At 41.9% G+C, this 24,373-nt stretch overlaps 2 protein-coding genes across 6 annotated transcripts in view; one reads left to right on the forward strand and one right to left on the reverse strand.

Annotated features, from left to right (window-relative positions):
- HCFC2 (host cell factor C2) overlaps positions 1-3,985 on the forward strand; it is a 49,302-nt gene extending 45,317 nt beyond the window's left edge. For 2 of the 3 annotated variants that reach the window (XM_042993059.1, XM_042993060.1), the window contains one exon: positions 1,448-3,143. In XM_042993059.1, the coding sequence (XP_042848993.1) occupies positions 1,448-1,539 (92 nt within the window). In that variant the 3' untranslated portion in view covers positions 1,540-3,143. Of the gene's footprint in view, positions 1-1,447; positions 3,144-3,910 lie in introns of those variants that run through there. The other variant, XR_006220192.1, reaches the window with a different exon arrangement.
- On the reverse strand, positions 3,235-23,161 carry NFYB (nuclear transcription factor Y subunit beta). Of its 3 annotated transcripts, none has more exons than XM_042993062.1 (8): positions 23,023-23,161; positions 20,360-20,445; positions 13,706-13,799; positions 12,186-12,316; positions 8,965-9,162; positions 7,634-7,715; positions 6,187-6,266; positions 3,235-5,045 (listed from the first exon to the last, which is right to left on the reverse strand). In XM_042993062.1, exons 3-8 carry the CDS (start codon positions 13,797-13,799, stop codon positions 5,013-5,015), a joined length of 618 nt encoding a protein of 205 aa, XP_042848996.1. In that variant the 5' UTR covers positions 20,360-20,445; positions 23,023-23,161; the 3' UTR covers positions 3,235-5,012. The 3 variants fall into 3 exon arrangements, with proteins under 3 accessions (XP_042848996.1, XP_007096534.1, XP_042848997.1); XM_007096472.3 differs by lacking the exon at positions 23,023-23,161 and adding an exon at positions 22,199-22,340; XM_042993063.1 differs by lacking the exon at positions 23,023-23,161 and adding an exon at positions 22,046-22,190.
- Between the last annotated feature and the right edge of the window lie 1,212 nt (positions 23,162-24,373).

A 24,373-nucleotide genomic window follows, 5' to 3' on the forward strand; every position in this document is an offset into this window, starting at 1 on the left:
GAGTTCAACAGAACTCTTGGGGCAAAAGCAGGCTTTGGTGCTGGCTTACCTCACAGCTTTCCTGTTTTCACTTCATTTTTATGGAGTTTTGCCTACTTTCGTGTCAATGCAGTGATATATTTTAAATACATTATCTAATATTACTTTGTCTTATTCAGCATTTGCATTCGTTTTGTTTTTAGTGAGAGAGAGAGAGAGAGCACGCGCATGAGTTGGGGAGAAGAGCAGAGGGAGACAGGGAGAGAAAGCAGGCTCCATGCTCAACGCAGAGCCCAATATGGGGCTCGATCCTACAACCCTGGGTTCATGACCTAAGCTGAAATCAAGAATCGGATGCTTAACCGAATGAGCTACTCAGGCACCCCCGGCATTTGGTTTTTTTGAACCAGGAGTCATTGAGGGTATCTAGACTGCCTTACTCTCAAGAAATGAAGTCTAAACTAGAATTTGTTTCCCTCTGCCCTTGATGTGAGTATTCCTGCTCACACAGCAGTTTGTGCTCCATAAAAAACTATAGGTTGCTTAGTTCTCTCCTTCACACTGTCCTGCAGGGTAATACTCCTGTGGTATGGGTACTGCTACTTGCAAGGTTGGGAATGTACACAAAGAACCCATTTTTTTAAAGTTCTACTTTTCCTCCAAAGTGAGGAATGACTCTGCCATTTTCTTAAATGGCTGTTAGCTCAAATATTTCTTTCTGTTCTTTGATTAGAGATTGCTTTGGTCTGAGATAAGGATTTGGTCTTGGTCTCTTGCAGACCAGAATATTGGGCATTATGTATGCGAGAATAAGCCCCCTTGGCATACCTGCCCTGGCTGTAAGGCACCATCCGTTATGACTTGTCTTTGCCTAGTGATGTGTTTTGTTTTTTAATTTTTAAAATATTTTTTAAAATTTATTTTTGAGAGAGAGAGAGACAGTACCATTAGGGGAGGGGAAGAGAGGGAGACACAGTATCAAAGCAGGCTCCAGGCTCTGAGCTGTCAGCAGAGCCCGACACAGGGCTCAAACTCGTGAACCAGGAGATCATCATGACTTGGGCCAAAGTCGGACACTTAAATGACTGAGCCACCCAGGTGCCCCGCAATGTGTTTTCAACCAAGTACCTGGTGCTTAAAGTTTTGAAGTATCTTTCATTCAGATATACTCTGAAATCGAGCCCTGGAAAATAGGTGCCAAAGACTTACTGTTTGCTCTTAGAGGACACTCAAGGAAGACCTAAATTATACCTGCCAAGAGCCAATAGTGTGCACTCTGCCCTGTCACAATATTGTCATCTTCTGTATTGTTGTGAAAGATGGAGGAGTTACCTGTCAACTTGTCATTTCCACCCCTGATGGCCATTAGGTTTCTACAGAGCCAGCACGTAGTTTACTGCCGTCATTTGGCACGCTTGCTGGCATGAACCTTGGCCAAGGAGTTTTTACAATACGTTGCTTTGCACAGGTATCCATCTACCGTGCTGTGCCAAAGGAAACGGACTCTGGAGCCGGTCAGGGAAAGCTGGAACTGTGTTGTTAGGCAAGCCTACATCTTGAAAGGTGATAGCCAGCAGCCAGAGAAACGGACCCATCCCAATGTCATCTGTGGCCCATGACTTGAAGAGATTCTGCCTTCTGGTTTTAAAATCCTTAAAATCAGGTATAAAAAGCAGCATTGTCTTAAAAGAAACGTCTAAGGGGCTGTAGCAGCCAACATATAGGCTGTGTACAAACCTACTCGGTTTGGGGTGGTGACATTTTCTCTATGTGGTAATACGAAGGTTTAACAAGTTTTAAAGGCTTTCCTGATGGAGTTTAAGCTAAAATCTGAAGGGTGAGACTTAGCCAGGCACAGGAAGAGAAAGAATGTTCTAGGCAGAGGGAAGCATATGTGTTTAAGGCCATGGTGGGGAGGGCAGAAGATACAAAGCACTTGGCACAAGGAGCCAAGAAATCAGGATTGGAGCCTAACAAGCAAGAGGAAGCTAAACCTGTAGTGAGCAAAGGAGTACATCCAGCTCTAAAAGAAACCATAAATTAAAACTGAGTATTAGTTGGGATTGTTCTATTTTTTACTCATGAGCACACTAAGACTTAATATGAGTTTAGGGTCAATATACCTAAACATAAATTGTCTAATTCAGGGAAACCAAACATACATATTTAAGATAGCCTAGCTTTTGGTATAGAGCTTACCCAGTATCATGTGAGTGATTCAGAAATGTATTTTATCATATAAAGCAACAAATATGGTCTTGTTTTGGACTACTGATAAAATGACTTACGCTAAAGAGAAAATACGTATTTTTTAAAAATCTTGTACTCAAGGTTTTATTCTTGGCGTATGTTAGAAATGATTTTTTTTCATTTGTCATGCTTAATTGATACTGTTGCAGAAATCCTTTTAGTTGGGCCCTCATAACTAGGTTCAGCCGGAATCATTAAAGGTAACTGGCATTCCTTCATCCCACTAAGGCAATCTAGAAAACAGGCAATAAGGCATGTTTTGGAAGAAAAAAAAAAATACTGCATAGATATTACACTGTAGGAGGAAAAGAAACACAAATAGCTTACATCATCATACTCAAGTATATGACATTGGGAAGGTAACACGCAAAATTCTCTCTGGACTAAAGCATCTGTGTTAGAATGAGGTAGTGAGGGGGAAGACCGAGGTTACGAACGTCCTTCCACCTATGACTTAGTCACTGAAGCCCATCTCTCTCTTAAATACTCATAAAATCAGTATCTCCAGAGTTGTAAAGAAAACACTTTTAGGTTAATGTACAAGCTTATTTGGTTAAGAAGTTCTAGGGGAAGAAAATGTGACATGCAATTAAATGCAACCCAGGCCAAGGAAGAAGCCGACACTGCCTCTCCCATGCATGGAAGGAGATTGCGTACCTGACCCCAGCAGGGTGCCAGTGTCCCTTCAGAGAATGAAGGCCACATAACCCAGACTTGACCTGATTTTACCTCAAGTTTCAGTACTACCAACCAATTACTAACTTTAGACATTTGTTGTGGTTTGTACTGATACAAGTCTTAAAGTTGTCATCTTTAAACTGATTTTAGAGGAAGAGTCTGATAATCAAAGACCAAGGGCCTTTATCAGTTATATAGTGATATGCTGCCTGGATCAAGTAGAAACTATTTCATATCAAAGGCCTTCAATTTTTATGTATCTGTTTAACCTAGCAATACTACTTCTAAGAATTTATTTCAAGAAAACAGTCATCGATGTACACAAGATTCAGTGAAGTGTTGTTTATAACTGTGAAAAGATGCATATAGTCAAAATGTCCAATAGAGGATTAAATAAATTACGGTTCAGCCATACAACAGAATAATAAATGAATAAAAATAAAAGACCATGTAATGACCCGGGAAAGATGTTTACAATATATTGTTAAGTGAAAAAAGCAGGTTACAAAACAGTATGCAAGTATGAGCCCATTTTTATAAAAATATACATATTTAGCAAAGTAAAAGGACTAATGATATTTACCAAAATATTAACATTGGTTATTTCAGCATAGTAGGATGATAGTTGATTTTGCTTAATGCCCCTCCTTTTTTTGCCTATTTGAATTTTCTGTAATGAAGATTATCTTTTAAATGGGAGGGTAGTGAGGGAGTTCTTAACCTCAGATTAGTCCAGATGTGCCCCCAAAGGCGCCTTCTGGCAAAGTAAATATTTCTGTTCAGCCTGTATCTGTGAAATTGCTTCTATCTTATAAATTTGAGTGTCCTTCCAAGATGACATTCAAACTGCCTTTTAGGCAAACTGTACAATAGCAATTGTTGATATTAAACAAAACAAAACAGTTCAATTACCAACAGAAAGGAGGAAATACAAATCCTCACTTTAAAAAAGGAACAACTCGAGCACATACTACTAAATTATACAAAGTCAAACTGTCTTAAGTTTATTGCAGAGATCGAGACGGTGGCGCACTCGGAGCTGGGGCTTCTGTTTCACAGCGTCCGTCCGTCCGTCCGCCATCCGTCCGCAGCACTCACTCTTCTTCACTGCATTCACTCACCCATGCGGAAAAAGGTCTGTGGACACGTGAGGATGTCGAACGCTTCCTGGTTCCCAGAGTGTAACAGGAAACTTGACGTTTCAATTAAAAAGGTAAAATGAGGACATTTACCATCAGACTATAAAATTCCTCTTCTGGAAGAGGATACTCTAGTATTTGAAGAGATGCTTTGGAAAAATCATATAAAAATGAAAGGGGCACCATTTCAAGAGCACTAGGACTACATTAAACTTAAATGAATCCCAACATTCATAATAATGTAGCTCAAAAACAAACCTAGTCCTAACAAAAGCTCCAATAAACTAAAACTATCTTAACAGGCACAATGAACAGTGTAAACACTGTTAAAGGGCACCAAGTTTAATAGGGCAGACAATATTTGCTTCTGCATTCACACTTAATTTTTCAATTACATTTTGTAAAAAATGGTGCTGCTTAAGCTATGAATGTTTTACAAAAAATTAATTTTAATAAATATGGCAAATGCTAAAAATCTAGCTAGGTTACCATGCAAGATATTATATAACCAAGACAAACTCAAATTTATAATAAAGGCAACTTGCATTCAAAATGAACTCTACCCTTATATTTTATTAAAAGGGCAAACATCATGAATTAACCCAGCTGCTTACTTGAATTACAAAAGTAACATGATTCAATATGAAAATAAGAAACTGTCTACAAATCTCTGACAGTAATAAATTGCAATATACAATGCATACAGGAGTCATACAGAGCGACAAACTCTCATACAAAACAAAAATATTTTAATACCTTTAAAATCCAAATTTTTCTTTAAAATCATTCATGAAAAAGATTCTCAAGTCAGAATTAACACCTCAATTAGTCAAGCATCAGGAAGCTACATTACAGCTATTTAATATACAAAGAGACATCTTTCCCCAGTCATTTCCTTCTAATGTCTCTGGTTCCGGAATCGTACAGACTCGCTTCTCTCCACTCCCATTCCACCATTTCTTCAGATCATGAAAACTGAATTTGCTGAACACCAGAAATCTAAGATTAGAAAATTTAAATTGAGCAGGATTTTAAAAATAATTTTCAAATAACATGTTATAAGCATTTAAAGAATAAAAATAGGAGAGGCGCCTGGGTGGCTCAGTCGGTTAAGTGTCCGACTTCAGCTCAGGTCATGATCTCGCGTCTGTGAGTTCAAGCTCCGTATCAGGCTCTGTGCTGACAGCTCAGAGCCTGGAGCCTGTTTCAGATTCTCTGTCTCCCTCTCTCTCTGACCCTCCCCCGTTCATGCTCTCTCTCTCTCTGTCTCAAAAATAAAAATAAATAAACGTTAAAAAAATTAAAAAAAAAAAAGAATAAAAATCGGCAATGAAAAAGAAATCTACTTCCCACTCTCAAATCATTCTCTCTACCCAAGGGAGCTACTTTAATAATTTCTTAATGCATCTCTCTAGAAATCTATGCAGATACGAATATGTGTGTACATATTTAATTAGAGAATACACAATTATATATTTTGAGAAAGCAATTTTTTAACAACTTTCTTTATCAGGTCCTTAATAATAACAACACAATTGATCCTTGAATAACACAAGGGTTAGGTGAGCCAACCTCTGCACAGTTGAAAATCTTCATGTAACTTCTGACCGCCCCCAAAATTTAATAGCCTGTCGACCAGAGCCTTACTGCTAACATAAAATCAATTAACACATACTTTATGTTACATGTATTATATGCTATAGTCTTACAACAAAATCAGAGAAAAGCAAATGTTATTAGGAAAATTATAAGGAAAACACATTTATAGTACTGTAAAAAAAATCCGCATATAAGTGGACTGGTGTAGGGGTGCCTGGGTGGCTCAGTTGGTTAAATGTCCGACTCTTGATTTTGGCTCAGGTCATGATCTCACAGTTCATGAGTTCGAGCCCTGTGTTGGCCTCTGTGCTGACAGTGCAGAACCTGCTTGAGATCCTCTCCCCCCTGCTTATATGCTGTCTCTATCTCTATCTCAAAAAATAAATAAACATAATAAATAATTAAGCGGACCAGTGCAGTTCAAACCCGTGTTGTTCAAGGGTCAACTGTAATGTGCTGAAATTGACTACCTGCGATAAAAATCAATGGGTACAATCAATTTTTTACAATAATTTAAAATACAAAGAAGGTTGTATTTTACCTGTTGATATGATGTTGTATAAACCATAACATTCTGTTGTTGACCATCTGCAGTTATTAAGCCAGCTGGTAACTGGTTAGCTGGAAGATAAAGTTAAAGCAGGAACAGAATTACATCTACTCTCTCGATCTGAACCTTAGGTCATGCCATTAATGTCTCATTACAATTCTGCCACTAATCAATGTCATCTTGGACAAAATCATAAACCCCCACATTTAGCATTTTAGGAAAAAAAACTCCCTAAAAAGTACATTTTTCCTATTGCAGTTTTCAATTTTCTGAATTTTCATTTCTCCAAAATGTACTTGAGCTGGGGCGCCTGGGTGGCTCAGTCGGTTAAGTATCCGACTCTTGATTTTGGCTCCGGTCATGATCTTGCAGTTTGTGAGTTTGAGCCCTGCATTGGGCTCTGGACTGGCAGTGTGGAACCTGCTGGGGATTCTTTCTCCCTTTCTTTCTGCCCCTCCCTACTCTCTCAAAATAAATAAACTAAAAATAAAGTAAAATTAAATGCACTTGAGCTAACTGCCCATGTGTACAAATCTGCAGAGAGACTGGATGGAGTTTCTAATTCATTAAGTAGATCTACACCATAGGCCTGGCTGGGAGCCACACTTCCATAACTAAGCAGTATATATTTTACGTATGAGAAAAAGAAAATATATGCCTATAAATTTTATATGAGACACAGAGTCACCATAGACCTCTTATTTCACCCGTATGACAATATTCAGGGTTTTTTCTCCAGATTTTTAATTTTTTTTAATTTTCTTTTTTTAATGCTCATTTATTTTTGAGAGAGAAAGAAAGACAGGGCGTTAAGTGGGGGAGGGGCAGAGAGGGAGGGAGACACAGAATCTGAAGGAGGCTCCAGGCTCTGAGCTGTCAGCACAGAGACCGACGCAGGGATTGAACTCAAGGAACGCAAGATCATGACCTTAGCCGAAATCTTGGATGCTTAACCGACTAAGCCACCAGGTGCCCCCACAAATTTTTTATTTTAAAGTAATGTGTACACCCAACATGGGGCTCAAACTCACAACCCCAAGATTAAGAGTTGCACGGTCCACTGATTAACCCAGCCAGGTGCCCCTATTCAAATTTTTTTCAAAAAACCCATCGGTTCAAATTTATTTAAATCACAGATTTTATATTACAAACTACAATTCTCAATATTCCTATCTCATGTGAAATCTTAAAGCAAAAACTAGGGGCTACTGAAATCAGAACTATGGGTGAAAGGTTATAATGTCGGCAGAATTTCAATCTCTATACTCATCCCTCACTGACTTCAAATATAAGGGCATGAACTAAAGAAGTGCTGTGTCAGAATCCTCAGGGCTGATGGTCCAAAAGTACCCCCACATTTAGTATTAGTCACTGCTAACAAACTACGTGACTTATAAGAACACATTCAGTTGCATAAACGTATCATAACACTGCTTACTAAATGCCTCCTCTGTAAGTTCTTCACTTAATCCATCTGTAGTTGTGACTGCTCCACCAATTCCTTTCTCTCCTTTCATAGCCTGGGGAAGGACAAATCAAAAAAGTAATCACTGGCATTCAAAAGACACTGTTTTCTAGATGAGAATGCTTGTTTCCTAAAATTAGGAGTTTCTATTATTACAAACACTGCACAGAGTATTAACACTTCTGGTTAATTACATACAAAGAGGCCCTTCAAAATGCTAACTTTTTATATAAGCAGTAATCATCACAAGGCAGCGTTAGTAATGACCTAGAAAATCTAAAATATTTACGGATAAAAATAAAATCATTCTAATTCCACACCGCATCAAAAGGAAAATAGAAGTCTATTTACAGATGAAGTAGTCTGTTGAAAAGCACTATAAATATTCAGCCCATAAATCTACTATAAATGATCCAAGTTATCATTTAACTATATACATATAAAGCTCTCAGCCAACTGGACAGTACAGCACTATAATAGCAAGTTTAAGGTTTCAAATTCCTAAATCAAGATTATAGTTTGTACCATAGAGCTCTAAGTTTCCATCCACTTCTAAGGTTCTATGATGCAGAAGATTTGGAAAAGTACTGTGAAGAATTTAACACATTCTCTTCCTACTTTAATCACTCGATGCTAAGTCACTAATTTAATGGGGTTCTAACATTAAAGCTATTAAGGAAGTATTTTGAAAGCAATGTGAATCTGACACCCAAGTGGTAGTGTGGAAATAAATACGCTGATCTCAATTTATTTCCACAAAATTCGTACCACGGGCAAAGATAAACCCAGTAAGAAATGCGGAATAATTTAATCAATAAAAAAGGACAGTTATAATTCCGTTTTTCTCATCTGCAAGGCCTCAAGCTTTGAGATGCTCCCTCTTTTAAATTAATCATAATAACAGCATGTTACCATTGAGTGCTCACGATCAGCCAAGCTAAGTGCTGTAGACTATTTGACTTAGTTCTCTCAGTAACTCTGTGAGGTAGGTGCTATTACTCGTGTCACTTTACAGACCAGGAAACCAAGGCCTAACCTATTGAAATAATCTGCCCAGGGTCCCAGAGGTTACAGGTGGTGGAGCTTGGAACCAGCCTCCGGGTGGCCGGAATCCAGAGTCCGTGCTCTTAATCATTACATAACTATGATGTCATTAGTAATAAAGGGAAAAAGAAAGGACTTACTATTTAAATACAGTAATAGAAGTGACCATATACTTCTTCTGATGAATGATACATTTAAAAAGTTAAAGCAAATCGTATATCTTAGTTTCTTAAAAGCAAAATGGAAGACAATTTATTTACCTCTCTGAATTTCTGAAGGTATAATTTTAGAGGTTCTACATAACTGTCGAAGCCTAAGGTAGACATGGCAAAGAGAATATCTTCTCCGTTGATTGTCTTCCGTTTCTCCTGATGGCATCTTTCACTTGCTTCAGATGTTATAAAGCTGATGAACTCACTTACACATTCCTGAACACATTCTTTGGCATCTTTTGCAATCTGAAGAAAAAAATCACAGGTAAATCTGCAGGGAATGTAACCACCCCCTTCCTAACAACCTGCAGAAATAAAAGGGTATTCAGAAGACTATAAATTTCAGTTTATGGCTGTTAACATTTAATCTCTGAAACATATGCTAATAACGTTGACAAATTGTGTGCTATCAAAATTCCAACCTTTGGAATGAGAACAAAAACTCGAATACAAGTGAGAGAAGCCTTGACAACTATTCACAGGAAACAGATACAATTTAGGCATAGAAGCAACCACTGGCTGTCCTTACCATCCCATAAAGGCGAACACTTACTAAGCAGGTGCCCCAAGAAAATCAGTCTCCTGTGTATATAGTGTACTGCGGGGCTACACTTAGGGGTCGCTTCTCTGCCCTAGCATTTCTGCAAATAAGGACACTGGAAAATTTTAAAAAGACAAAACACTGAATTCACGTAAGGCTTACAATAGTGACATCTGACAACATTTTTACTACTGAAGATCCAGAGTGTCAGGTACAGGCTTTGAGTTTATTAAAAAGCCCACCAAAAAGAGGCACACTGGCTACCTCATTATAAAAGCGAGAATTCTTTTAAGGGTGTGGGGTTTCAAAGTAAAGCTAATGAATTAAATTGTACAATTCCAAGTCACTTCTAACAGGAGTAACAAAAATCCTTGCTGAAACATACCGTTTTCTTTCTCCATGCCTATTTTATATCCCAGAGAAAAGCAAACAAGAGCTGCATAAATGCAGTCAGGCAAGATACTATAATGCAAGCTGTATACATAACTTTAGGTTTTCTAGTAGCTAGGTTTAAAAACACAGGTGAGGGGCGCCTGAGTGGGTCAGTCAGTTAAATGTCTGACTTTGGCTCATGTCGTGATCTCGCAGTTCGTGGGTTCGAGCCCCACGTGGGGCTCTGTGCTGCCAGCTCAGAGCCTGGAGCCCGCTTCAGATTCTGTGTTTCCCTCTCTCTGTCCCTTCCCCACTTGTGCTCTGTGTCTCTCTCTCTCAAAAGTATATATATATATATATATATATTAAAAAAATTTTTTTAAATACAAATAACACAGGTGAAATGAATTTTGAGATTTTATTTAACCTAACAAATCCAAGTTATTATCTAACATTTAAACACAGCATCCATTTTAAAATGGGAGAGATTTTCATTCTTCTTTTCATACGAAACCTTCACAATGTGAAGTATGTTTTACATTTACAGCACATCTTAATTCAGACCAGCCACATTTCAAGTGCTCAATAACCGTACGTGGCCGGTGGCTGAGGCATGCAGCCTTAACCTATTTCAACAACAATCAGCAGCTCTGATTTATTTCCCCTTAAAACATAAGGAGGACCTCTCACATGGGAACTTCTAGGCTTAGCAATGCATATTTTTAAGTTTATTTATTTGAGAAAGAGCGTGCGAGCAGGGGAAGGGTAGAGAGAGAGGGAGAGAGAGAATCCCAAGTGGACTCCATGCTGTCAGCGCACAGCCCAAGGCAGGGCTCAAACTCACAAACCATGAGATCATGACCGGAGTCACATGCTCAACCAAATGAGCCACCCAGGGACCCCCTTAGTGATGTATTTTAATAATCTATTTATTTGTGATCTTTATTACTTTCACAAGTACTTTATAAGCTGCAGTGAGAAAGTTTATTGCATTATATATAATATAAAAAGTGTGGATTTTAATTCAGACCAAGTGATGAGTAGAGTGACAATGACAGTCTATATGATTGTTTGTCTCAAGACAGAACTACTTAAAACAGAATCCTGCCTGTTAACTTCAAAAGTGTGTTAGTATTTACGATTGTACAAAAATAGCTGCTTCCAAATATAAGGATTTTTCTGTATCAGTCCAAAATGACCCAATTTGGGGGCACCTGGCTGGCTTAGTTGGTGGAGCATGCGACTCTTGATCTCGAGGTTGTTGAGTTTGAGCTGGGTGTAGAGATTCCTTAAAAATAAAATCTTAAAAAAAAAAAAAGACCCAATTTTGCTGCAACATTATAGAAGTTACAACTCCATCTGCCCAAACCTGATATTTTATTTCATTTTTTTATTTTTTTTTAATATATGAAATTTATTGTCAAATTGGTTTCCATACAACACCCCCAGTGCTCATCCCAAAAGATACCCTCTTCAATGCCCATCACCTACCCTCCTCTCCCTCCCACCCCCCCATCAACCCTCAGTTTGTTCTGTTTTTAAGAGTCTCTTATGCTTTGGCTCTCTCCCACTCTAACTTTTTTTTTTTTTTCCTTCCCCTCCCCCATGGGTTTCTGTTAAGTTTCTCAGGATCCACATAAGAGTGAAACCATATGGTATCTGTCTTTCTCTGTATGGCTTATTTCACTTAGCATCACACTCTCCGGTTCCATCCATGTTGCTACAAAGGGCCATATTTCGTTCTTTCTCATTGCCACGTAGTACTCCATTGTGTATATAAACCACAATTTCTTTATCCATTCATCAGTTGATGGACATTTAGGCTTTTTCCACAATTTGGCTATTGTTGAAGAGTGCTGCTATAAACATTGGGGTACAAGTGCCCCTATGCCTCAGCACTCCTGTATCTCTTGGGTAAATTCCCAGCAGTGCTACTGCTGGGTCATAGGGTAGGTCTATTTTTAATTTTTTGAGGAACCTCCACACTGTTTTCCAGAGCGGCTGCACCAGTTTGCATTCCCACCAACAGTGCAAGAGGGTTCCCGTTTCTCCACATCCTCTCAGCATCTATAGTCTCCTGATTTGTTCATTTTGGCAAACCTGATATTTTAAAAAGATTCTTAATTCTACTTTATCTGCTTCAGGTGGGGGAGGGGGAAGCACCGGGGGCCGCGGGAACTGAAAATGGAATACTGTCCAGTAACTAAGGGTGTAGAACTGAAAGAGAGAAAGAGAGACTAAAGGACTGAAAACAATAGCTGACTATATACAGAAACTGTATATACATATTCATGCAGTTTACATTCCCCTTTCCCCTGGAAAAAGCAAGCCGGGTAAAATGTCTCCCCTGCATTACCTTTCCCGTTTGAGGTATGGCGTTTTTCATTATCCTTGCTACGTTTGCAATTGGAAGATATATATCTTGTTCTCTGAAACTTTCTTTTGAACCATTTGTGTCTTCATGATCATTCATGCTGTCCTCCGTATCTAAAGAAATAAAAAGAACTCAGGTTTAACGTTTCTCACAACCTTTACTTCGTCGTAGAGAAGACTACCTGAAACAATCTAAGTTCAGAACATCCTGGTTCATTTCTTAGGCATTTTTAGGGAGGAGGGTAGCAGTTCTTTTCACGGTTTTCTCATAGCCATAACCAAACCCACTCCTTAATTTCCAACCCACTGCCTCAAACACTTTTGTCCTCAGATCTGCCTACTAAAAACCTCACCTATCCATTCTCCAAAAAGCTCAGAAACATCTCCACAGCACCTTCAGAAGTGATCTCTCCTTTCACAAAAATATCACAGGATTGCTCTGTGTTTTTTCTGACACATTTTAGAATTCTTTTTATTTCTCATCCTCCCTATTAGATGTTTGCTACCAGAGGCCAGGGATCAGCTTTGTGTACTTCCTAGAACTTGGTATAGCATCTTCCATAGAAGGGGTACTCAGAAATACTTATTACATAACTTAGCTGGAAAACTTACAGACTATGACTGAGGGTTCCTTTCATATTGCTAGATTAGGAGGTTATTTATATGTTTACCCAAGGCCAAGTTTATACAGAATGGAAAAGTGGCCTTGAATATTACTGACCCAATTAAGTTGATACTAAGTTTTTGAACAAAGCTATTGCACCGATCCAGCGATCTTACAAAAAGCGAATTCTCAAATTGTATAGATTTAGATATAACTGAAGCTTTCACAATACCAGTAATATCCTTTTATGACTAAATACAGTATCTTGTAAGTAAACTTCCCACTATTTATGTGTATTAAAAAAGAAAGGCACTTAAGCTGATTCAAGTTACATTTTTATGTGTGTCTGTCTTAGGATGAGGTAACTTCTCACCCACCCCCAACTGCCTTCTAAAAAAATATATCTTAGTGTTTTTTAATCTTACACATCAGAATGCCACAAAGTAAATTACTTCTCACAGGCCGACATGACACTGCCATCCTAATAGCTGACACAGATCAAACTTAATACTTAATGAAAAACAAAAATAAGTCTGTTCGTAAGTACTAGAAATATAATAGCTAGCAACTCACCCTCTAAAGAATTTTTTACTGTATCAACTGAAAAAGAATGTGCCATACTCAGTACTTAAGTAGGACATCAGTAACAAATTTTTAAAGAAACGGTACCAGTTTTTAAAAGGCATACTTTATTTATAGAATTCTTTTCTAGAACTCATCATTCTTTTGAAGACTATTTCTAATAAAAAAAGCATGATACATCTTCTTAGACCATCACTGACCTTTGACACAAGATTGCTAACTTTCCCGTAAAGACCCAAGTAACCTACAACGTGACGGTAATATGATTTCCACTAAGTTACTTCTGCCAGTCAGTGTTTTACTCGTAGCTTTCCTACCATCGTGGGGCTGTATCACATAGTGGCTTCCCCCGATGTAGTCCGCAGAGATGCCCAGCTGAGAAGCGTCTGTTGTAGCACTGTCGCCATCCATCTACGAGGAGAAAAAGGTTTGCAATACCCTTCAGTAAAACTTGTATTAAAAAAGCATACTAGATTCAATCCTCATAAGCTGTCACAGGGTGGGTCAATTAGTTTTCAAGTCCTTAAGCTTACTAAAAGAAAACATTTATATTTCTTTATTTGGAAACCTTTGGATAATTTCCCAATGATTCAAAATTCCCCTATCCACCCTCCATAAGTGATAAGCACAAGACCAACGGAGAAACAAAACGAGGAAATGAATCTAAAACACACAGCTCTTTCTTTTCAATTCCGTAAGCCTCACGTATAGTGCAGACAACCCCGACTTAGAACCTAGCTTATCCCTGGAATGAAAAGCAAAGCCAAAACCAGCTCAGCAGTCACCTACAAGCACCCGTGTCCATCACTTTCCACTCTCCTGCTACAGTAAAGCCTGTTATCCCTACGCAAACCCTCTTGCGCCTGCTGCAAACTGTCTCTGCTGTCTCACAGAAGTTCAAGGGACAATGTCTTGATTCAAACTGTCGTCTGGTATAGGAAGCATATGGATTCCTTGCACACATCTGTACCCATGCAACCCGAAGGCACACCCCTTTTTTTTAACTTTATTTTTTATTTTTTAAAATTTACATCCAAATTAGTTAGTATACAGTGAAGCAATAATTTCAGTAGATTCCTTAATGCCCCTTCCCCATTTAGCCCATCCCCCCTCCCACAACCCCTCCAGCAACCCTCAGTTTGTTCTCCATGTTTATAAGCACACCCATGTTTTGATGAGGCTGTCATCTCTAAATCTAGTCAACAGTTTCTCCCGCCCTCAAACTTTAGATCCTTTAAGGACAAAGAAAAGGAGGGGTCAGGGAGATTGGACATCTACATATAACCATAGACCAGAATGAGAATTAAAGTGACTTTATTTTAAAAGAAGCCTGCTTAATTAAGTTTGCTCAAAGCTAAAAGAATTCTAAGAGGGAAAATCTAGAGAAAACTGAACCCTAACCCTGAACTGTCTCCATTCCATGTCACCAACATAGCAAATCCTAGAAGTCTTTCTGCTTTGCAAATAATACTATTCAAAGCAGGAAGGGACTGGCTATTTGTGCGTAGAAAAATTTTAAACGCATTACCTGAATAAAAAGTGTAGCAAAAATTAAATACAATCTCTACATGCTTTCAGACCAATCCAAAAGAGACACTTGATCCTAAAGGATTCTCAAGGCCTAGGACTTAATGTTTTGACTGCACTATTTAAGCCCTTGTGTTAACATGTCTTTTCCATCTCTGTTAGATTTTCATCTAGTAGTAAAATAACCAAGCTAGTTTCCACATCTTCAAAAACATGGCATTTCTTTGATGCATCTGTTGACTGTGGTATCTAATTTAATTGTAGATAAAGATACATTTCCATAATTTATATAATTTTCTAAGGGGCTAGAAAATAGAATTCACCTGCCTTTAGTAATTTGTGCAAGTACCTATTATTAGGTATCAAGGGTCCCTGTTTATTGATGACACTTCTTAGTGTCTTCTAAGAAGTGGTAAACAACAGGCAGTGAGCTCTGATTCGGACTCTTCTACTGATCCTGAAAACAGCATCCCTACCCATTAAATGTATTTCTATATAAAATGGAAATAATACCACCTTCCCCATCTTAAACAGCTAACATGTGAAACATTACCCCAAAATAAAATGCTATCTTAATTCTAAAATGCTAACAAGATACTAAGAGAGTGATCCTTAATAGATATGGTGATGGATTTATTAGCCATAAAGACAGCTCAATGAGGATATCTGTGAATTGACTAGTTTTTTCCAGTGCCCTAAGGGAGATTAAGGGAGATCAAGGTTACGGAGAAAGAACCAAAGTGGCTGTTTCAGAATCTACAACTGGAAAAAAAATCTTTGCGGGGTGGAATATGAGAGATTAATTAATTTATAAACACACATTTTTTAATATTAAAAAATATTAAAGGCATAAAGTTTAAATCACATTATCTTCTCATGCACTGGATTAGCAGCAAGATTATCATTTGGATTCACAGCATTAGCCACTGAACGGCAGTCTTCCAAGAAATACTTCTGAAAGTATTTCAGACTTGTCAGAATGAAATAAAGGGAACTTGCTACGGGGCTATGTCTGGCGCGTGGCTCAGGGTGTTCTCAGGAGGTGGCGGGTCCCATCCACCCTGAGGGCACTGGCTTAGCTGTGTCTTTGGGTCTGCAGGTCTTAGCTTTTCTGTCATTTCACCACACCTCTGTCTTCCTCTCCTCTATCTTTCTACCATGAAAATCCTACCCCATACTTTAATCCCAACGTTCCCCCATCCTCCTGAAATCTTTCTGATAAGACCCCATTTCGAAGCCTAAAATTAGTGTCCCCTTCTTTGAATCCCCAAGGCAACTTAGTACCTTGTATTCAACAAATTAGCCTCATCTTTGATGCTTATGCTAGCCACTCATATATATGAGGGGGGAAAGGAGGCAGGGAAACTTGCTAGATACATCCCAAAGGCTTTCTCAAGGTCTGAACTTCCTTTAAAAATATACAAAATAGCCTGCAGATTTTAAGCAAGCCAGTTAACAAATATTTACCAAGCAAGCACGTGGTATTTATCAGGTCCGTGCTATGTGCTGGTGACGTAGCAGTCAACAACACAGACAAGATCTCTGTCCTCATCTTGCAGAGAAGACAAATATTACGTAAACTAGTAGCAGGGGGAAGGGCTGGGGAATGCAGTCTATTAATACTTCCAAGGCCCAGGCTCTGGAATCCTATCACCTGGTTTGAATTCCTTCCTACTTACTTGCCATGAGATCTTGAGCACGTGGGATGAGACAGGACTCACCATGGAAGGACATAGCATAGTATAATAGCAGTACTCAGTAAATGTTATATATAGCTATTAAATAATGACAATTAACTAACTGCTAATGCCAAATGCTAAGGAAAACAAAGGTGTTGTGTTACATGCTTTGAGAGCTTACTGCAAAAGGGACCGCACCAGTCTGGGGAATCAAGGAAGCAGTCATAGGAAATGAAATTTCAACGGAGACTGAAAGACAGAAATCAGTTAGGCAAAGAAAAATGGGAGAAGAATGTTCCAGGCAAAGCAAACACAAAATATAGTACTGGTGAACTGGAATGAACTAAGTAGAGGCTAGAGCAAGCAGTGCCTCGTGAGTCAGAGCGAATCAAAGGGGAGTTTTAGCGGAATTGTGCAAATCAGATTTCTTTCTCGCGGTATCACTCTGGCTATAGTCCGGTGTAGAAATGGACAGAGGGGAGCAAGAATGGAGGCAGAAGACCAGTAAGGACCATGAGGCTGCGGTCAGCGCATGACTTCAGGCGAGACGATGAACATTCCCCGTGTCTGGTCCTAGACAACAGCCCTGGGGAACAAGGGGAGCAGAGGAAAGAGCCTTGTAGGAGGTCAAATCGACAGTCCTGGTGACGGACTGAAAACGAACCGGAGGAAGGCCCGAGAGGACGCTGCTGGAATGGCTGCAGCTGGGGAGACAGACAGTGGGAAGGGCGGGGAATAGAAGCGCTGAGCCACGAGAGGAGCGGAGCTGCGGCTGGTGACCACGAATGTGCACTGGCACCAGGATGTCCAGTCGTGGCACATCTGTACCTGGTGTAAGAACAGAGAAGCTGAAGTGTTGGGCTTTATCCAGACAACGAAGAGGGAAGAGCATGTAGGAGAGTGACAACACATGGGTAAAATGACAAATCATTAGATCCAGAAGAACTAATAAATATAGACAAAGAGTAGTTCAGTCTGATCAAATTAAGTTTTTCTTAATGTTTATTGATTTGAGAGAGAGTGCGTGCGCACAGGTGGGGGAGGGGCAAAGAAAGAGGGACAGAGAGAATCCCAAGCAGGCTCCGTGCCGTCGGCGGGCTCTATCCCAAGAAGTGTGAGATCACGACTTGAGCCACCGAGGCGCCCCTCCCGTCAAATTAATTTTATTGACTATTCTAATTACTTAGTTGAACTGATACTGTTTTCTAGAATATTACGTGAAATAGCTGGCTAGTACATGTTCATTCTGTAATTTTGTGATACAGCAGTATTTAAATTGTATTAATAATTTGCACAAATGCAGGAAACAGTTCCCTCCTTAGTATGTTTAACATTTATTGAACAGTTTCTAAATATCTCATGCAGTCAGTGTTCACAACCCCACGAAACAGATGAGGAAATTGAGGTCAGGGAAGGCTAATGACTTGCCCAAAGGCGGCACAGTAAATGGGAGTTAAATCCAGAGTCTCAGATGCCAAGTACTTTACAGTACTTGTTCCTGCTAGTTTTTCCCATAGCCCATCAGCCTAAATCTTGACTTTACCCTCTCTCAATTCTAGATCTACTGACCTCATGTATTAAAGACATTTAAAGCTGCGTCTCGAGCCAGGACAGTATCTGTGAGGTGTAAGCCATGCACCTGGTTTTGGGTTTGTGATCAGGACAGACCTGATCTCTCAGGATAGACCACCGGGTTTTGTGTCTTTACTTACCATCCTCTTTGTGCTTCAACTTGCCCATTTTTTAAATGGAGTTGCTATGAGAAGTGAATTTATTATATAAGAAATACTTAGCGAAGTGCAGGATACGTACTAAGAACTCAACAAATGTAACCTAGTGTTATTTTTGTCCCTTCAGATACAGCTCTCACCCTTCTTTCTAGGCATGTTTTCTCTCTCACACAACCACTGTCACCTGTCCTCTGGACCAATGCCTTTTTATCTCTCTGAGGAGAAGAAATGACAAAAAGATTCCTCCCCTCTAACGGATCTTCAGTCCTCCTTGACCAGCTTCTTCACTCTTTCTTAAACATGCTTAGTCTCCCCCACTGAACACACACAAGTACGCACAGACTCGTAAACCGTAATTCTGCTCCACACCCTTGTCTAGCTATCATTCTCCCCCTGATGGTCCTCATGCACCTTTCCATTCCTAAACCCCCGGACATGTGCTTCTCCACCCCACCATGACACCGAAACTGCTCTTAAAGCTGCCAATAATCGGGGGTGCCTGGGTGGCTTGGTGGGTTAAGTGTCCAACTCGCAATTTCAGCTCAGGTCAGTGCAGAGCCTGCTTGGGATTCTCTCTCCCTCTCTCTCTGCCCCTCCCCCACTCCCTCTCTCTAAAAATAAACAAACTTAAAAAACAAAAGTTGCCAATAGTCTTGCCTTCATCCTACCTGCCTGTTGTTAGTAGTGCTGCCCACTGTGGACCACACACTCACACATGGAATTCTCTTCTCCCTTGATTTCAAAAGCAATGTTCTTTCCTGGTTTGTTCCTCCCCACCTCCCAATTGTTAGTTTCATCCCAGGTTATGTTTTCTCTCTCTTCCCTCACTCTCTTAAGGAAAATTCGTTAAATATCACTTCTGTGCTTAGAAATCCTAAATCTCCCACCATATCCTGCCTGCCGCTCCAGCAGGCCGTGCCTGTAGAACGTGTCTGATAGCCCATCGCTGCCAACTTAAGGTTTTGGAAAAGGAAACTCACCCTCCCCGTGTCCTGCAACGAGACAATGGACAAGAACTCCTTGATCTCCTTTTCACAACTTCAATCCCACACTCCAGGCTAATTATACCCGTGCCATCTTACGTTCTTGTCTCCTGTAAGTTCCACCTGAACTGTTACCTCTTTTAATAAGTTTTGTGGATGTGCCCAGCCATTTTCTGTTGCCACTGGATTACGACCCACCGTACCTGGGTACATACTGTTTTAAGACCGATCTCTATATATATAAGAAACACCGTTTCTATAGCTCTTGAACCTATAATGGTTTTAAAAGTCTTCAGCATCAAATCCAAACCTAGGTTTTCATGGCTTTACACGAGCGGATCCCCCATTTAACCTAACTAAACTTGTTTCCAACTCTATCTTCAGGGCTGATAAAAATCTTAGTGCTAGAATGTGCCTTATTTAAGGATCACCAGGTACAGCTCTTTTATTTTAGGAGTGAGGCATGAGTCACGGCTCAAGGAAGTTGTGACGTGCCTGACATCACAGATGTAGTATCTCTCACTAGATTATCCTAGGATTTTCCCACTTGGACCATGCAGATCTACTCCCCGTCCCCTAAACAGAAGTTACTAATCCCTGCTTTCAGGCTTTTGCTTTTGGTGATAGGCACCTATCCAAACTCCACTCAGCCTTCAAGGCTAGGTCCCTGACATTCCCAGCTACCCAGACTGACCCCACCTGTGCTACCTGTGTCTCTTCACCTGTGCTACCCTTAAAACCAGCATCTTCCCTTCCCTGCATAATGTCCTCTAAGCATTCAGTTCCATTAAAGCCCTTCCAGCAAAACAGCCTCTTAAGAGCTGGGACAAGCTTTTTATCTTGTAGCCTCCACAGCACTTAGGGGCCCACAGGAAACAATACATGCAAGTCACTAAAAAGAAGGAAGCAACAGGAATGAGTAGGTACTGCCTGTCTAGACTTGAAAGGCATTCATTCTACCTGGGACCTCCAATATATATCCGTTATAATTCTGTTCCCAGCTAATTACTGTTCAAATCTAATTAACAACCAAAATGGTAAAACGTACTTACTGTTATGAAATACTGTCAGAACCGTGTTGCCAGTGGTATTCAGGAACACCTGTCTAAAAGGTGTCTAACCTTCGCCCAATTTCAACCTAGAAGATAAACATCCATTAGTAGTAACAACGTATAGCCTACAGGCTTCCTTCCTAGTAAAAATTTAAAAGGCATGTATAATTCCGTCTACTATTCTTATTCAATAGAGTGCAAAAAAGCAGGCACCCAATAAAGGTTTCTTAAATTGGCAGATATATTTTGGAGACTTTGCAAAAAAGTTAATTCTATGGCAGGAGGAATTGCTTTTCTAACATAACCCTGAATTTAGTCATGTTCATCATAAATATTCATCACAACACCCAGATTATATGCCAGAGACCAAAATTTACACATCTAAATTATTCAAAATATTAACACTCAAGACACAAATGCCCCAACTTAATTTCTTGGTGATGATCTTAATATTTTACAGTGAAATTTAGGAGTCCAAAAACTCAAAAGGGGAGAAAAATATCTCAGAATACAATGCTTTTAAATTAAACACCTCAGATTATACTGAAAGAAGAAACATGCTGCCCAGAAAGCATACATGGAACACGATCAATTAAGACCTTTATTTATCATTTTAAAGCACCACCATTTTGGACTAAAATTGCATCTGAATAGCACTTCATTTTCACTGCAAAGCATAAATAGCTGAATAAATTGGTATCAATTACAATGTTACAACCTCCATTTCTCATTTGTTCTTTTCCTTTTTTCAAGTGAAGCAATTAAGTTGGGGGGAGGGGCAAAACAAAAACATTTCCTTTCAGTATTAATTTTAAAGGAAGAGAAAATAATGATATGCATTCAAGCACGAAATCTAGTCAACAGAAGAAAAAATTGTAGCCACTGAATTGAATTCTTTAGATGTCAGTCCAGGCAGCAAAGGCAGGATGACATTGTCTATTCTGCTATAATCTTAAAAGCAATGTCTAATTTCTTCTTAAATATTGCCCTCTTTCTAACCCCCAAAACTGCCCGGAGAGTCCTTCCTTGTAGCTAGAAGCGTGTTTTTTTTTTAAGGGTGTCTTTGAGAAAGAAAATCCCCTGAACACTTAAAATAATAGAGCTATATATATTTATGTGTTTTGCTTGGGGTGGGGGGGGATGCGGGGGACACACCTCATCACACTCACCCAAATAGTTGACTCCGTATGTATTTAGATTCAATACATTAAAGATAAACACTGTCACCTCATATGGTATATATTTTCCTAAAGGCAGGTTATGATATATGTGAAAGCTCAAGGGAATGCATACATCTGTTTAATGTTTGAAGAAATGCAAATTTGTATCCAAGAAAAGCAGCAGACCCTTCCTCCACCCTCCATTCTTTGGCATCAACAACCAGAGTTTTGCATCAATAGAATCCTTAAATTAAGCTACAGGAGCAGTGCGGGGAAGGAATAATTGCCTTTTAAGGCATTCTAGTTAAACTTTCAATACTTTACAAATAAAACCCCTATTTATTAGTGCCACTTATATCGATCAGTTTATCTTATCACTTTATTTTGCCGATTACTTTCCATACTAAGAAAGCCCAAACCACCCCAGTGATTCGGGGCACGAACCGTGGCACCGTGGGAGTCCATGCGGGTTAGTAGGATGCTAATCTTTTTAAAGGTCGTATGCTAGCTAACCTTGTTTAATTACCTTGTTACAGTACTTTGGGCAAGATTACGACTTGTGGGTGCTCTCTAATTCTTTGTTCTCGAAGACTACTACTGCTCCTCAGGCCCGGCAGATCCTCCCCGCCTCCCACCGAAGATTAAAACCTTAGTCCAATCCGAAAGGCTTCCTTCCCACCTTCGGGGCAAGTCCAGGGACCGCAAGCCGCCAGATGGCTGCATTCTTTACGTGTAAGCCAGACTGCGGGGAAACCAAATCCACTCCTTCCTCCCGGGGACCTCGCTTCCTCCCCACGAAGGTGCGCGGGCTGGCCCCGGCCCCACCGCCCGGCACGGCCGACTGTCAGTCCCGCCGGTGCGGGGCGGCCGCCCCTGGCGCGCATCCCCCGACTCGCCCGCCCAGGGCCCGGGCCCGGGCCCGCGCCCAACGCCTGCCGCCCGCCCGCCGCGCCCGGGGCGCCGGGGCAGACAAAGCGGCCCGGCCCCGCCATGCCCCCGTGGGCCAGCCGGCGGGCGGGAGGGGGACGCCCCCGGGGACTCCGCGCGGCAGCCCGGCCAAGGGCGCAGGGTCGGGACCGGGGTCCGGGCCAATGCCCCCCCGCCCGGCTCCCCGCACAAAATGGAGCCGGCCGGGGCGCCGCCGAGAGGGGGCCGGACGGTGCCCCGACGCCCCCTCCTCGGCCTCGGGCCCGGAGCTCGGCGGCGGCGAGCAGGAGGCGGCCTGGCCCGCGTCCCGCCGCTCCTCGGCCCGGCGCACAAAGAGCCGCGCCGCGGCCCCGCGCCCGCTCCCCGGCCGGGCCCGCAGCGGGAGCGGCCTCGCAGGCGCCGGCCCGGCCCCAGCCCCGGCCCCGGCCCGGGCGGGAGGGCGGGCGGGAGGGAGGCGAGTGGCCCCGGCCGCGGCGGCGTTGGCGGCGGGGACGGCGCCGGGAGGAGACGGACATTTCATTCGAGCTAAAGTGGAGTCGGTTTAGGAGCGATCATTGGCCGAAGCGAGACACAAACCTCCAATGCAGCCCTGGTTGGCTCCCGTCTCCAATCGGCTGTTTGGTTGGACAGAAAATGGCTGCGAAGGAACCAGTCCCAGCGCGGAGCTCCGCTTCCAGGACTCGGCCTCCCCTCCCTCCGCCGCGGGCCGCTTCCCTCGGCGCGGCACCCTCCCTCCGCGCCTCCCGCGCGCCCGCCCGCCGCGGCCCCGCCCCGGCCCCGCCCCCGGCCGCGGCCCCGCCCCGGCCCTCCTCCGCCGGGCGTGCAGAGCGGCCGCAGCCGCGGGAGCCTGCAGAGCAGGCTGCGGGCCGAGGCGGGCGGCTTCCCGCAGAGGCTGCGCTGCCCTGGCCGGCGGCCTCCGAGCTCCGCGGGGCTTGCCGGGGCCGAGACCCGGGCACCCTCTTGAGGTCTCTGCGGGCTTTCTTCCCACGGTGTTTTCCCGGGCCTCTGCGAAGCGTGATATCCCAGGCTTCCCCCCCCCTTTTCAGTCCCCTCCCTCCCCCACATGAAAGTGTCTCACCCGCCTGAGGGCAGCGTGCCTGCGCCTCGATTTTTTAAGAAGGGGAAACCAAGGGCAGAAACAGACCTCCAGGGCGACACTCGATCTACCAGGTGGATTTGAGCAACAGCTACCTCCTGGAATGCCTTCAGCACCTCGTGTTTTCCTTGTGTGCCTGTAAACGTTGCCAAATGCACAAAGGCTTCCCCTCGGTCAACTTGAGCTCGGGGGTTCGTTGTTCAGATTTCATCTAAAGATACAACCCTCTCTTTCGGGTTTAACAGGTTGGTCAGTCTAGCCAGCCTTAACCCTGAATCTAAAATGTTGCATTTCCTGTCGCTCCCACCCCCATCCCCCAGCACCCCCAATAGCTGCTACCTGACCAGTAGCTTTTCCCAGCGGATGATTATTTGGGCCGCAAGAATCCACGGCCTGTTCTCGCTTCTGCAGCCCAAGCTCCCCCGCTGTCTTTCCCTGACTGCAGTCTGGGTCGGACTTCCCTCGGCTGTGACCATCACAGATGGGCTGTGAGCCAGACACCGCTCACTGCAAAGGGCGGCAGGATTTCTGCAACGGGAGCCGGGAATCGCGTTCCCTTTACTTCCACTAAACAAGTGGCCTGGTGCCACATTAAACTTTCCAGCTTTAATCATTTAAAAATATATAGGCATGTTTTATTTATAGAGCTCCTACTGTTTCCCCGCATATTTTAACATTTCAAGAGCAAATAAGGAAGCGAAGACAAGTGAAAGCCTCCAAGTTATTCCAAGAGGAGTAAGTAGCAATGCCATTGGGGAATCAAACAAGTTGATTTGAATTCCATGTCCACCTCGTCCTGGCTTGTGACCCTAGCCAGATTTCTGTATCTCT

This window comes from Panthera tigris, chromosome B4, assembly GCF_018350195.1.
Source record: "Panthera tigris isolate Pti1 chromosome B4, P.tigris_Pti1_mat1.1, whole genome shotgun sequence".
In the NCBI taxonomy this organism is placed as follows: domain Eukaryota; kingdom Metazoa; phylum Chordata; class Mammalia; order Carnivora; family Felidae; genus Panthera; species Panthera tigris.